This window comes from Mustela nivalis (assembly GCF_964662115.1).
Source record: "Mustela nivalis genome assembly, chromosome: 7".
NCBI classification, from domain to species: domain Eukaryota; kingdom Metazoa; phylum Chordata; class Mammalia; order Carnivora; family Mustelidae; genus Mustela; species Mustela nivalis.
In genome coordinates, this window is record NC_139026.1 from 70,010,862 (window position 1) to 70,026,949 (window position 16,088).

The 16,088-nt window shown below is 37.9% G+C and overlaps 1 protein-coding gene across 2 annotated transcripts in view; it reads left to right on the plus strand.

Annotated features, from left to right (window-relative positions):
* Positions 1-16,088, plus strand: part of ITPR2 (inositol 1,4,5-trisphosphate receptor type 2) — a 494,143-nt gene that overhangs the window by 173,976 nt on the left and 304,079 nt on the right. For both annotated transcript variants that reach the window (XM_082738458.1, XM_082738459.1), the window contains 3 exons: positions 9,505-9,698; positions 13,714-13,843; positions 15,783-15,840. In XM_082738458.1, coding sequence (XP_082594584.1) covers positions 9,505-9,698; positions 13,714-13,843; positions 15,783-15,840 — 382 coding nt within the window. The remainder of the gene's footprint in view (positions 1-9,504; positions 9,699-13,713; positions 13,844-15,782; positions 15,841-16,088) is intronic.

The following is a 16,088-nucleotide window of genomic DNA, read 5'->3' on the forward strand; positions in this document are numbered from 1 at the left end:
ATCTCTTGAAGTTGGATGTCCCTGTTCACTCCCTACAATAAATTTCTGGCTGGTCTCCCTGAGTCCGTTTTTGGCCCTTTTCTCCACATTCCATCCTAAGGATCCTTCTAAATCACATACACTAGCTCTTTTACTAGCTCTCTTCTTCTCTGGAGAATAACTCAGTTCTTTAAGTTGGTGCCCAGGGGTCTTCACAATATGCTTCAGATGTCTCTAGCTCTGCCTCTTACTGTTTCCCCAGTAATTCTAACCAATTTTATCTTCTTAGACACATTTCTATATCTCATATATACTTTCATAAATTTATCATTAGGACAAGTGTATGTAAGTGCCACACCCTATGTAAATATGCAAGTGTTTGGAGGACAAAAGTACTTCGAGGTCCTAATATTCCAAGTATATATTTGTGTCTTTCTTTTCTTAACTTTGTAATTATGTTTTGTAAGTCTGTCTTTTTGTTGTTATTGTTGTTGTTGTTTCCCTAGTAGACTTACAAAAGGCTCCAGACTCTTAGATTTACTATCTGGATAATTCCATAATAGTTTCAGATTTATTGACTGAGAGAGCAACCTAGAGGGGAAAACTATGAAAACATATTCTCTTTCTGTTTCTATAAGCTGGCATGTACCATGTATAACATACTATTATTTACATACGAGGGTTACCTATTGAGTGAAATGCATCTGATGAATGTATGTAGACTACATGTTTTTATATAAATATTTAAGCATTTGAATGTTAAAAATATCTTCTGGACTGTGACATTCCCAAACTAGGATTTTTTTCTTTTATTATTGATGAACTTCTAGTTTCCCTTTCCAAACTTGTAATGAAGGAGACAGAACATGAGAAATGCCAGTTCATGATAAAATACTTCCTGGGATTTTGTTCCTGCAATTTTATTTGAGCAGTTTGAGTGAATAATGTTGTACCTTTTCAGTGATCTCTGATGCACTGTCTTAATAGAGTAATATGATTGAAATATTCACTTGCTAACTGTGTAAGTTAATAAATTTCACAAGAACTTAATGGTTATGATGCGCGCATAATTTACATGACACACTAAGTCATGAAGTACCTCTTCCTTTTGGGAGTATAACTTTCTTTTGGTTCTCTCAGTCAGATATTACATAAACTTATAATACATAAAATTATTTTTGTTCGGCTTCATAATTAATTGACCAGTAGAGGCAGGAGACTGATTTTTGTGTTTGTTGGTGTTTCTGTGGGATTTGTTAGAAACAAAGGCATCATGTGTCGTTTTTGTGTTTGGTTTCACAAAGTTATCAGGTACACAGTGGGTGGAGCACCTTCCACAGTTCAGTGTGGAATTTACTCTTAGTCTTTAAGCTATAGAGTGATGCTGGAGCCTCCAGAGTTATCTAGGAAAGACATGAATGATTCCTAGCACCCAGGAAGAGTTACTACTGTTACCATATTGAGTTAATAGGACAGAATCAATTACCCAGGGATGCCCTCACAAATAATGAGAGTGACTGAGGAGGGCCATGTTGTCCTCCCCTCTTCCCCAACTCTTTTCTCTATTTATAAATACTATTTGAACCTCAGAATCTGATGCCTTGAGCTGTCAATACACTGGGAATGGCTCCCCAGTTTTCTCAATTTCTGCTGAAGAGAGTCCACCAGTGACCTCCAATAAGGTACACTGTTGGAACCTAAACATAAATGCGTAGAATGTTAGCATGTAAAGGGATTGTTGAAATCATCTATGCAATATACAAACTTCAAATCTTCATACAACACCCATTACAAATGGTCACCTGGGATCTCCTTGAACATTGGAGTGACCAAGATTTTGTTGCCGCAAAAGGCAGGTCTTTCTTATTTCCAAGAGCTCCAATTATTAGATTTCTTTTGTTATGTTAGGTCTGTTTTGTTAGATTATCCTAAATATATCTGCCTCTGACTTCCAATTAGCAGTCCTACTTTTGTTCCCTGGAGGCACATTGAAATTGAACATCAATTCCACATGTCTGTTCCCTCCGTTTGAAAATGACCAGCATGTTGCCTGTGTGTCTCCTCCTCTCTGCGTAGTTTCTTTAACTATTCCTTTTAGGGTTCAGGTGTTACTGATCACTGGTCTGACCAGCACAGAGGCAAGTACAGTTATTTTCTCTTTCATTCTGAACTCTTTACTTTTGTAATGCGGTCTAAGTGAACTGAGTGTTTTTGGTAACAATGACATAGTGTAGATCCCCATGGGACCTGAACAGAACTCAAATTGTATTTGTGCTCCAGTATTTCATATTTTCCCATCAGATACTTTACAGATACTTTAGTTGTTTTTTTGGGGGTTCTAAATACAGAGCATTTTGTTTTGATTTTATCATGTTGTTGGTGTAGTTTGGGGATTTGGTGGAATAAATCACTATATTAGTTATCATTTTTGTTTCATGCTACCTTTACATTTAAGAAACATGCTGTCTCTGACTTCACCAGTCAGCAACAAAAATACTTATCTGGTTGAGGCAGTGGTACAGCAGCAAGGAGCTAGAAACCTCTCTGAACTTTAACAATGATAGATGTGCTAGTACTAGTACTCTTTGGTTATGATCATTTAATTAAAATCATACCTATGAAACTACATTATTTAATGCATGTATCTATAGTGTGATGATGAATCAGAATAGTGGTTGCTCTTGGTGGTGGTGGTGGTGAGGGGGAAGGTAGAGGAGAGGAACTGGAGAAAGGTACAAAAGAGGTTCTGGGGTAATGGAAATATTTGGTATCTGGATGACATGTGGGTTCATAGGGGTGTGTGTCCTTCTAAAGCAGAACTGCTGAAAACTTTCATTTAAGATCTGGGCATTTTATTGTATCTAAATTGTATCTCAATTGAAAACAGTATGTAAATTCATTTATTGGTTAGATTACCAACAGTTAAGAATTAAAATCAGCTTTGCAAATTAAAATCTTGAGGTTTGGAATATTGAAATGCCTTTGTCAGTATTTGACAGTGATGAAATCCAAAGTAGGATGTAGAACTCAACCACTGTTTTGTATGAATTGCTTTTTAAATTCATCCTTTGAATAACACTTCTTTAGAGTGTGGGTGTGATGGGAAATAATTTTCTTTTAAGCAGTCTACTTGATATTCAAAAAAAAGATGGATAATAACATTACTATATTTTGGTAGTGTGTGTTCAATAGGTTTTGCTTTGTTCAAATTCTAAGGTTTTGGAAAGCTAGAATGTGTAAATCGTTTATCAGCATACTCTATTCAATGAGTATTTATTTAGAATGAAGAAAATTTGGTGTCATGTTGTCTATTTTGTTCATTGAGTATTCTTTATAAAGCACTTCTCTGAAAGTCTTCTTTTTGAGGTGATATTGTATGTCAGTCAAGACAGAGTGTAAGAGATCATGAGCTATGAAGGAACCACACATTCCTTAGTAGAATGGTGGTTACTCTAACAGAACATGATGAAATGGAGAATAATTGTTTTTAAGAGATGTAGTGAAAACATGCACATGTCCTCCACTTTCCATTTTGAGGTAATACGTTATAATTATATGATACCTTTTATTCTTCATGATGTTTTTGTACGTATTATACAATCTTATTCTCACAGGACTTGGAACATATTTTGTTAGATTAAGAGTATATACATAGGATGGTGAAATAATTTGAGGAAGATCATACTAATCTAAATCTTCAACTCTGTTCAAAGCCTAGTTCAAAATTGTGTCTCTTCAGTGAAGCTGCCCTTCACCCTCCTTACCTAAAATAATTTAAAAAATTAAACTAAAAGTTTAATTAAAAAAAAATTTAGAGGCCCCTGGGTGGCGAAGTTGGTCAAATGTCAGACTTGATTTCAGCGCAGGTTATGATCTCAGAGTCACACGATCAAGCCCCACATCGGGCTCTGGAGCTTAGTGTGCAGATTCTGCTTGAGATTCTCTCTTCCTCTCCCTCTGCCCCTCCCCCTGCTAGTGCGCAGTCTTTGTCTCTCTCAGTAAATTTAAAAAACAAAACAAAACAAAAAAAAAACCTTTTTTTTTAATTAAAAAAATTTCTTAAGGAATCTTCATCCTGCCCATGCTATAACTCTCAGCTGCCTTATATTTCTTCTTAAAAATTTTTATGGATATATTTTATGTTTTATGTTTTCCTAGCCATGTTGTTAGTTCTGTTTTTCCTATGTCCTCCCATCCCCACTATCCTTAGAACAGAGCCAGATGAACATCGGTTATTTAATAATACTTACTGAGCAAGAGCTGCCCTTAAAATGAAATTGTGCAGCACCAATAAAATGCTCCAAGTAGTGTGTGGCCCATCATATGTAATAAAAACTGGTTGGATAAGTTCACTTGGGGATAATGTGACCAAATTCATTATACGATTAATAGTAATTTCACATTTTTACTGCACAGTTTTAATTAGAATCTTTGCTTTCTGGGGGTGCCTGGCTAGCTCAGTCAGTAGGTCATGTGACTCTTAATCCCAGGGTTATGAGTTCAAGCCCCATGTTGGGCATGGAGCCTAATTAAAAAAAAGAAAGAAAGAAAGAAAGAAAGAAAGAAAGAAAGAAAGAAAGAAAGAAAACTATTAAAAAAAGAGAATCTTTCCTTCTTGCCTTTGCTAGATTTTCTGAATTTGAGTGTAAAATCTTTGGAAACTTGCTAGGTGATTGTCTATTAGCAAAGCAGCATGGTTTGGGGGGAAAAACCTGCATATTGATATCTGTTGACCTCTCTCTCTGAAGTTCTGCCACTTTCTGGCTGAGTAAAGTGGGATGGGTCCCCTAAGCCCCCACCCTACTGTGAGCGTATATGTGGCCTAGCAAAGTACATGGGATGTGATTTGCCCTTGACGAGGGCAGATTTCACGATTCCCCTTATCTCACTAATATCTGTCTTATTACTCTTTCTTTTCTTTTTAATGAAGGAACATGAAGTTACATATGCTTTTTGAAAAAAAATTAGAAAATTTGGGAAAATATAAAGGAGAGGAAGCAAAAACTCACCTTGAGGAAAGATGGAATATTTTTAGTATATACTAAGATCCCATTTTTAAAATAAAAATGTCAATCTCATTTTTAAAAATTTTTATATTTTATTTTATTTCTTTTCAGTGTTCTGGAATTCATTGTTTATTCATTTGCTTATCAAGTCTTTTTTTCTTTTATTAGTGCATTAATCTAGCACACATTTATTGGATGACTCCTGTATGGCAGGCGCTATTCCAGGTGTTGGAGATAGAGCAGTAAACTGGGCAGGATCTTGGTTTTTCATGGAGCTTTTGTGTTTTTTTTTTTTTTTTTTTTGAGGGGAGTATGTACAAGAAGCACGTAAACTAATATAAAATATGACCTGAGATGGTGTTAATGGCATGGCTGAAATGTAAAGCAGGTGTGTGTGTCCAGAGTGATGGCAGTCCTCCTTTAGAGAGGGTAGCCACCTCAGGAGGTGATATTGTACCAGAAATCATAAGCATAAGTGAGAAAGCAAGTTGAGTGACCATCTAGTTAAGAGAACTCTAAGCAGAACAGCATGTTCCCAGCAGGTCCAGCACAAGGCTTACAGACCCGATGGAGGCTAGATTATCCATCTCTCTCAAATCCTGTGATCTAACTTTGAACTGGGAGGGCTGGCTACTTTTTGTCTTCTTAGGGTGTAAAATCTTGATTTTCCATTTAATCCAGGTTGGTACCATGGTACCCATGGCTCTGCTTGTATCACTAGCTTCATTAAGGCGTTGATCTTGTGTTAATGTTTTTGTTTGTTTTGCATATAGAAAAGTCCTTTTAAAACTAGACCCTCAACCACTGGGAGGAAGCACTGCTCCAGAGAATGTTCAAAATAGAAAACCATTCCAGTTCTAAAGTGTAGGCGTCTTCCAGCAAGTGGAGGTTTATAAGGAGCTGCTGAGCAGGGATAGGAGGAGGAAGATTTCCTGAGACCTGTCTTTATGGTTTAACATCATTCTGTTTCAAATGAATTATTATAACAACAAATGCGTTTTTCCTTCTTTTTCTTTTTCAAATTAAACTATGAAAATATGTTTCAGGGAAGGAAGAACAGTTTCTGGGTTATCCATTCGTTAGCTTCTATTATAAAACATTGAGCTGACTTTAGTAGCCACAGAACAATTAAATTGCTGTGAACAATTATTCACAGAGCTCTTCTAATCAAATATTTCTATGATCTCTTATAAATGCTGAGAAGGTTGCAGAAATGTCTACTTGAAATCTAAACAACTGGAAAATTCAAATGATCGTTTCTTGTGTTAGGTATTTCTAATAGAAATAGATAACACATAAAGATGACTTTAAATTAAATAAAATAAAATACCAGTAGTCATAAGGTAAATTTCAATCAAGTAAGATTCTGTTAACTCTCTCATGCTTTCTAGAAATCCACTTAACTCTTAATGATTGTTTAGTGTAGTAATGCTCACAAAGCAGTAATATGACTTCTGAACAGGTACAATTAAAGTGTGATCAGCTCACCTTCCTGGCTGTGTGGATCTCTCATTGCTTTTTATTTTTCTGTGATTGGTAATGGGAACTTGACTCACTGGAAACATCAAACAAACAAAGAAACAATGTATTCTCAATCCACTCCTAGCCACCATTCCTGTTAGGCATTTTGTATACGCTTTTACTTTCGGGTTTTTCTCTTGAGGGAATTAGGATGGGTAAAGCTATCTGTGGAGTCATGTAATAAAAAGACCTGAAAAGTCCATCTGCTTTTCTTTCTAAGCAATTCCTTCTTTCTTATTTTTGTTTAACATTTTTTCAAACTATCTCAACACCCTTTACATATAAATACAAATTCTGGCTACTGGGTTAATATAAAAGACATAGAAAAGCTGAATTTTTATGGGTTAGTCTGTCCAGAGGATTTATATCGTTACACAGTAGCCTTTCCACTGAAAACTTTTTAGTAGTATTAACTAATTATGATTGAGAGGAGAAATGGTAAATTTTCTTCTTTGGCAGTGTTGAAAACCGATGGCCTCTGATTTATCTCAACAGTCTAGAGTTGGGAATTTTTCTCTGGAGAAATGGATACTTGGGAGATTCGCATGTATGTGATTTATGTGGCATTTGACTTACGTTTTCCAAGCTGTGATAGTTCACAATTTAAGCACTTCTCATCACCACCAAGCAACTCCAGAAAATAGAGCATCTTTTAATTTGAGCCCTCGCAGTTGGCCATACATGGAGAAGTCAGGAGAGTTTTGTGGTGACCACGTGCCACAGGCATCTAAGGATGTGGTAGAACCAGAATGAACCCCCCCCCACCCCATGTCGTTGACAACATGTGTTACGTATTATTATGGTTCTGGCCTCTAGATTTTAATTTCTTGGTGACAGGATCTATATTTGGGGAAAAGAATTGTCTGGGCTAACTTTCTGTGTAATAATCACTTGGATTAAATGATTATTTTCCATGCAAATTTAAGTAAGATGCAAACACTGGGTGCCAAGGATTTCTGTGTGAATCAGGGGTAGGAATAACAAAGGAGCCTGTTCTGTGTTAGTGGTGAGAAATCATCTCCTGGAGGCTAAAACATACATATGCTCGAGTCAAAATTCGGGAAATGTACTGGTTAAACACTGGTGACCTAAAACCATTGCCAACCTCCAGATGTGCTTCCCTGCAATCCACGTAGCAAACAGTGGAGGGATTTGGAAGTAGTCAACTGCTGTGATTGCCTGAGAACCGCAGAAAATGAAGTATTCTGCCTCAAGGTTGTTCTCCTGGAAAACAGGGCTTTCTCGAATTCTTTATCTCAATCTTGTCTAAACTTGGAAATGACCTTTCATATACATTTTTTCTCCCCCTGCCGTTCTTTTTTGGTTTATGCCAACAGCAGTCAAATAAAGTTCATAGACTCTCAGAAGAAAAACCAGTTAATTTTTTGCCTGGAAGATGCCACTCGAGGAAAAAAAAAAATGTTCCTTCTCTGCCTACTCCAAAATGTACTATTTGAGTCCCCCTCTCTTTTCTGTACATGAATTTCATATATGGATAAGATAGTAAGTTTTAAAAGGCATTTCGCTTTTCACAGTGATTACCAGTGGCTTGTTGATATTTGTGGGTTGATCTGTGCAAGAGCATCAAGATTATTTTGAGTCATCCTTTCAATATTTTCCTTTCCTTTATTTATTTGCCTTTTGGTCCTGTAGGTATCCCTATAACTTAGACTCTTCACTTAGAGCTGAGAGTTTTATCTCATCTCATCTTATTTCCATTTCCATTTCTCTTGGTTTACACCCTGAGACACTCAGGGAAAGGAAAATTATTTGCCAGATTCTTGGGCCTTTGCTTGAGGTAAAGCTCCATAAAGCAGAGATCAGTGTTCCAAAAGAAAAGTATACAGTTGTTCTTTTGGCTCTTGGCTGCTTGTTGTGGGAACTTAGAAGTGAGAAACAACAGTCAGGCTGGAGAACAGATTGGAGCAGCATCCGGAGGATCCTTGGGTTCAGCTGTTTGTGGTCAGTGGAAGGCGTGAGGGTATGTGCAGTTTTATTGCAGGACAAATGAATGAGAAGTCAAATCAGAGAGAGACAAACCAGGAGAGACTCTGGACTCCAGGAAACAAACTGAGGGTTACAAAGGGGCGGGGGGGACGGGATGGGGTAACTGGGTGATGGGTATAGAGGGGGGCATATATGGTGATGAGCACTGTTCTACACAACTAATGAATCACTCAACGCTACATCAAAAACTAATGATGTATTACATGTTGGCTAATTGAACATAATAAAAAAAGATGAGGGAATTTACCTTCTAAAAAAAAAAAAAACAAAAACGAAAAACTCAGAAGACACAGAAAGAGAGCAATCCCATTTTGGAAATGATCATGTTGGTCACTAATGTGTTTTCCTAATTACCTCAAACATCATTGCTTTTTGTGGATTTGGAATACGAGTTTTTTAATTCCAACTGGATGAAGGAATGGGAAGTGTATTGGCAAACATGCTTCTCTGGATGAAACTTTCTTTTTCTTCTTTCTCTTTCTTTGAAGTTATAGCAAGACTCCTCATGAGCTTTTCTCACAAGCATTATGAAAGCAAAGCTGTAAAGTCCTTGGGTTGAGGGTAGGATTAGGATGCTAGTCACCACTTCTGTGTTTTCCTGTAATGCCTGTGTCCTCCCCTGTAGCTCCTTTCTCGTAGAGTTCATTCACATTATGGTAAAAGAGCCTATTGGTGTGACAGCTGGTAGGGGCTTCCTGGGTTCCAGAAAGACCTGGGGCGGATGTTATCAGAGCTCCCACCACTCAGTGTGGTGCATCCTGGGAAAGCATTTTCTGAGAACAGTAAACTTCCATTTTTTAAAATTTGTCATTTTGAAATGCGTCTGCAGCCTCTGTACTTTGTAGGGAAGGAGCCAGAGTAGAGCTGGTGCTATTCTTTCCTGTCTTCGTGCTTCTGCGGTCCTGCTTGCTGTCCGGTTCTGACCAGCTGGGTAGGACGCCTGTTTCTCCAGCTGTCGTGTGTGTTGACTTAAAGACTTTTCTTGTGCCAGGAAACAATGTCATGAGAACCATCCATGGAGTGGGAGAGATGATGACCCAAATGGTACTCAGTCGAGGCTCTATCTTCCCCATGAGTGTGCCTGACGTTCAGCCCAGCATCCACCCCAGCAAGCAGGGGAGCCCCATAGAGCATGAAGATGTGACCGTGATGGACACCAAACTGAAGATTATTGAGATTCTGCAGGTACGTGGCAGAATGGGAGTGAAGGAGCGAATACCCAATTGTGCATCTCCAAATCACTGGGAATATTCTGAAATGCTATTGAACTCATTTATTTCTGTTAAGTGAACGGCACTATTTAAAATGTTAGTGACATGTGTTCATTTCCATTAAATGTATTTCTGATGGTATCTAACAACTGTGGAGTGCTTTGAGGGTCACAAAACCTCTTTCATACACATTTTCTCATTTAGTATTGACCCTGATTTAATTTTACCTTCACTTCAGGGTTTCAGAGCAGGCAAACTTGAGATTGAATTCTAACTTGATTTGTATTTTTAATTGAATTGGGCATGTAATTCTAGGTATTCAGATTTATCATTGTTGCAAGAAACTCAAATGAAATTTTATTTATTATTAACAAAAATGTTAATATTGGTCTCAGTATTTTATATAAGGGACTCTCTTTGTGTTTTTGTTTCTAAGAGGCTGAGAATAATAGATTTTTTAAAATGAATATAGTTTAGGGACGCCTGGGTGGCTCAGTTGGTTAAGCGGCTGCCTTCGGCTCAGGTCATGATCCCAGTGTCCTGGGATCGAGTCCCACATCAGGCTCCTTGCTCGGCGGGGAGCCTGCTTCTCCCTCTGCCTCTAGCCTGCCATTCTGTCTGCCTGTGCTTGTGTTCTGTCTCTCTCTCTCTCTCTAAAATGAATATAGTTTAATACCTAGCTCTATGAATTTAAAGAAGATAAATTATTATTTCATGCCCACTGGTGTAGTGAATAAATTCCCTATTACTGTAACTGTGAATTCTTAACATTTTTTTTTTAAGTTTGGAAATAGTTTTATGATACTTTAATTGTAGCATTTATTCCAGATTTGGAAAATGGGGCCTGGAGTTTTCAAGAATCTATTAAGATTCTGGATACAGTTTACTAAGTCTTTCATCATAATTTAAAGTAAACTGAGCTAACAGAAGTGGGTTAGTAGTCCTGGAAGGATCTGTACATTTTTATTTAAAGCAACTAGGCTTATAATCATAAAAGTTTTCACAGTTCCTCCAGAAATTCCAAAGGCTGAATCCTGAGAAATTTTGGCAGGCTTCCGAACCCCGTGTTCATGACCCTGAAGAATCACTTGGTTCCCCTATTCTGAAACGGAGAACACTAGTGATCACCCGACCCATGAACCTACTGAGCCCATAGCTTCCCTTCATCCTAGTCATGGGACAACCTCTAAGATATGTGACCTTGTTTTAGCCCACAGTTATGGAAGTTTAGCATTCGAAAAACAATCTGACAGCTAACAAACGAGGAGATGGAGCTACTGCAGTGAGGCCCATGAGGGGCTGACCTCTCCTTGCTGCCTCTTTTGGGTTTTTAATATATTTCTTGTTGAGCCTCTTTTCTCGTTCTGGTTTTTGTGTTGCTGTGTATGGGTCTGATTTAGTCCGTGTTCCTAGTGCTGCTCTTCCAGACATTTCTGTCTTAGAAACTCCCTCTTCAGGAGTTTCTTTGGAGGCGCCTGCATGGCTCAGTCCGTTAAACACCTACCTTTGGCTCAGGTCATGATCCCAGGTCCTGGGATGGAGCCCCTCGTCAGGCTCCCTGCTCAGTGGCGAGCCTGCTTCTCCCTCTCCCTCTGTCCCTCTCCCTGCTCGTGCTCTCTCTCTTTGTCAAATAAATTAACAACATCTTTAAAAATAAGAGAGAATTTCCTTAGAGCCATGTTCCTCATACAAATCTCCTGCTTCCTGCCAGCTTTACCTCTTCACAGGGTCTTCCTGCCTTTTCCCCATCATTTTATGTCTCTCTCTCTCTTTGTATCTCTCTTTATTTCTCTCTCTCATTTTCTCCCTCAGAGAAATATTTAAAATATTTATTTATTTATATGAAAGAGAGGGGCTCCGGGGCTCCTTCTCGTAACCTTGAGGTCATGACCTGAGCCCACTCCAAGAGTCAAATGCTTAACCTACTGAGCCACCCAGGTGCCTCCCCTCCCTCTCTGTGTCTTCGGTTCTCTCCCAACTGTCTTGCTCTGTCTTTGTTTTTATTCTTCCCTCTGGCCCTTTCCTACCTTCCATTTATTTTTTACAGTTAAATATATTAAATATAATTAATATTTAATAAAATTTATTAAATTTTAATTTAATTTAATAAAATTTAATAAATAAAATTTAATAAATTTTAAAATTCATTTAAAAATTTTATAAAATTAAATATATTAAATATATTAAATAAATTAAATATATCAGAAGATGAAAGTTTTACTTTGGGATATATTTATAAAATATAACACTATGAGCACTAATCTTCACTAACTGAAAGTTAATAAGTGTTTCACTAATTAGTGTCTTACTCATTTGCTCTTTACATAGGTTTTTTTTTTTAAACCTTTCTTTTCAAGCATGTGCCATCCAGTTTCTGTTCCCGTCTAAGACTGTCAAGTCCAATGGCCCTTCTCAGCTCTGTTTTCCCACGATCTGTCCCTTGCTTTGAAAATGCTCTTTAGCTAGAATCTACCCAACCATGATGTGTTGCAGTACATGGAGTACAAAGAGACTCCTTGGTGTTTGTTTTTCCTTCCTCATTATACATTCTTCATAGGCAAGGCTTACCCTTGACACCCCTTTTGTACCCTCAGCACCTTTCTTAGTTCTTGGCTTCACAAATGTTTGTTGAACTTAAGTGACCATAGCTGACACAGAGCATGTTTCCTGCCCATAAGAAGCATAGGGGGCTATCAGAGGAGAGAAAGAGAGAGGCAGAGGCAATAATAGAAGTATTAGGTTGACAGTAGACAGGTGTAAATCATATTTTAGGTGAGCAAAAAGGAGAAAAATGGATCTAGACAGGGAATCAGGGAAAGCTTCATTTAAAAAGGAGTTTAAACTGAATCTGGGAGGATATCTGAAAAAACTGGTGACTCTAGGGTAGAGGAGAACATTCAAGGTAAGGTAGACATTGAACACATGGGAGAAGGCAGGAGAGAAGCATCTAGTGCTCCTGGAACAGAGCAGTATGAGAAGGAGTGAGAGGAGGAGGAGAAAAGAATGGGGGAACAGGGCTGCTTCAGGAACCACAGAGATCCTGGCAGATCAGGTCAGACAGTACCATGTGTGACCATTACTCTTCACTGTCCAAACAAGGCTCTTTTCCGAGTGCAGGGGGCATAGATAGTAGTTACACTGGGACAAAGTGTTACACCAGGCTTATCGCGTGCAAACTGGGATGGGTGGGAACCCTGTGTAAAACCACTTCTCTGTTGTTTCCCTTCTCCGCTCAGAAATCTGTAGCACATCTTTTCTTTCTCGGGTCTCCACTGAATTTTCTATACTACATGATCAAGCCCTCAATACTTTTCTAATTGTGTTAACAGTGCTATATTTTGTTTTGCCAACTCAGACTTTGGCTTCTTCAGGGCAATGGGCTTCAAGTGTTTGCACTCTTCCTAGTGCCTAGCACACATGGGAACCTTACTGACACTTAGTTTCTGCCAGTGTGTTAGTTAAGGAAGACAAGGACAACTGCACAACCCAAGGAAACACAAACACCATTGAGGTAATCCATGGTATATTTGGATGCTGTTACTTCAGCTGTCCTTTTGTAGCCGAGATCCAAGACTGACTGTGGTATAGCCAGAGTCTATACTATTGTACCTGGAATTTCGGCCTTTCTGTGTGTGGTTGAAGGTCATAACTCCAGCACTCTCCTCCCAGAGCCAAAGGTAACTCTGCAAGGTGCAAAAAATTGTTACCTCTTCTTCCAGACTCATTGGATACCTTTATCTGGAATATTCAAAGAGTAATCATGGGAAGTCAAGTTTTCTTCTTCCTAAAAAACTGCTTTGGGATCTTACTGACATTGGCTAATGGAACTGTGTCACTTCTCTTCATTTTATGACTGATAATCATGTGTGCAACTGAGATTTCTAATTAGTTCATGTGCAACGTTTAAAGTTTTGTTGTTGGTGTAATGAATTGTAGTTTTAACCACTATGTTAAGAAAATAAAAGTATTTTTTTAATGCTTTTTTGTAGTTTATCCTGAGTGTCAGACTAGATTATAGGATCTCATATATGCTGTCAATATACAAGAAGGAATTTGGAGAGAACAATGAGAACACGGAAACGTCTGCCAGTGGCTCTCCAGATACGGTACTACCATCAGGTAGCTCCTTTGTGACAATATTTGCTCTGTAGCTTTCATATTTTGTCTATGAGACAAAAATGTGGAAATAATATCCACCAGTGACATGAAGGGATTGAGACAGAGCAACGGACTTGCCTAGGATGCTGGGAGGATATTTCCAGTTACTTGGTGCTCCGCCCCTCGAATGCAGTTTATTTTACCATCTTCACAACTCAGTGAGGTAGAGGTACTGTTTATTGTGCCATTTTATAGATAAGAAAATCGAGGTCAGATGGGGTAAATTACTCACTGAAGATCAGGAAAGTAGTAGAGCGGGGATTTCTTCTGAGGTCTCCCCAGTTTCAGAGCTTGAATCTTGTAAGCATCATGCTGTTTTGGTGAAAGTCCAAGGGAACCTTTTTGCTTGATCAAAGAGCTGCATGAAATATAGCTGTGGGGAAAAAGATGTTTTGTAGGAAGCTGTTGCCCAACTGAAGAATAAAGACATGGTACGCCCCGAAGGTCTAAATGGGGGTATTTGTGTGTGTGTGTGTGTGTGTGTGTGTGTGTTTACTTTGCATGGTTATGAACTGGTACTCTATGTCAGTTTTTCACATTTAAAAAATGTGAGAATGAAGCCAGTTTATCTCTGTGTATAGGAGCATAGTGAAGAAAGAGCATAAAAATTGTTGTGAAAATTTTGTGGCTGTAGAAAGTGTCCTATGAAACCTGAGAAATATTAAATTTCCATTTTTCTGGGTGGATCAGGCCAGTAACAACAGGCTAGAAACTATGTCGTATTAAAGATTTAGCCAGGTCACAGAATTCTTTTTCTGAGGAGAGGATTTGTACACAGATATGAAATTTTCTTCTAAACACAACCACCATGAAAATATCAGGTAGCCTCCTTTTTTTCACCCATCAATCAATTTGACAGGAATGATTCAGTGATTGTAAGGGTGTAGTTAAAATGGATGGGAGACCCATGTCCTGGTCCTCCGACTCATTAGTAGGATTTGAAGGGCAGCTTGCCTCTGTAGACAGAGTTAAGCTTTCCTAAGGGACAGGGCGCTTCTGGTATCTTTGCAACCGTGTTGTTTTTATGCTTCCCAGAAGTATAGAACCCTAAAGGGCTCTTTCCAGGAATGATATGGCAGAACCAGAAAATCTTGTTGGCGGTTGCATTGACCGTATCATAAAAATTATTGGCTCTCAGAAGCCAGACTTCTGGAAATAGAAGCTCTAAGTGTCATTAAAGTATGGGGGGGAACCCTCAGAAAACCAATTCTCTCTGATTTACCTGATCTCTTTCATTGGTTGAGAGAGCTTTTTCTTTTTCCTTTTTTTTTTTTTTTTTTTTTTAAATCTTGCTCTGTTTTCTTTTTATGCTTTAGGGATAAGAAATAAATAATATCCTTATTTAAACATTTTGAGAAAGATATCCTCAAAATATTAGTGGTGAGGATGGGTGGGGAATCATGATTGGTTCACATAAAAAAATTAATGTCCCATAAGAAGAAGGGATGGAATTTTAGAAGAAAGTGTGGGGAAAAGGATCATGTTGTTTGGAAGTACCACATAGTAATAAGGTTCATTATTGCTACATTTTGATTCTTTAAAGAACATGTTTGAAAAACACCCTTCCATATCATCACATCATTAAATAATATATATTTACATGTATGTGTGCGTGTGTGGAGTTGATGCATATAGATACATCTAGGGAGATGAAGCAACTTTTTGAATGGTCCTTCTAGATATGTCTTTGACTATAGCAATATAGATTTAAAATGTAAACTTCTTTTAAAACATTGATCTTTAAGTGTAATTAAGAACTGTGACTTTTTAAACTGTTAATTGATATTTGGTGGCATAAAGAAATTAAGACAAATATTTTGGGTATGCTAATATTGATATGAATACTGTGACTCCTAAATAGGATAAGATAAAGAATGGAATTTGCCATTTGTCTTTACAGCTATTGTTCCTGATATAGATGAAATTGCAGCCCAGGCAGAAACTATGTTTGCTGGAAGGTATAGTAACACTTACGTATCTTTACCTTGTGGATAAGGTTTTGCTTAGAATTCTGTTGATATTTTGTTATTGTTTACCTCCCTATATTTATTTAATTTTAGATCCTTTATTGTTGCCAACATAATTTCTGCCAGAAATGAAGTTGCTAATTTACTGTAGAAGAGAAAGCATAGCTTTTCTTTAGGTAGGTCAGGGGGAAAAGACGAGAGAGATGAAATCAGCGTATTGAACTTTTCCCTGAATTCTT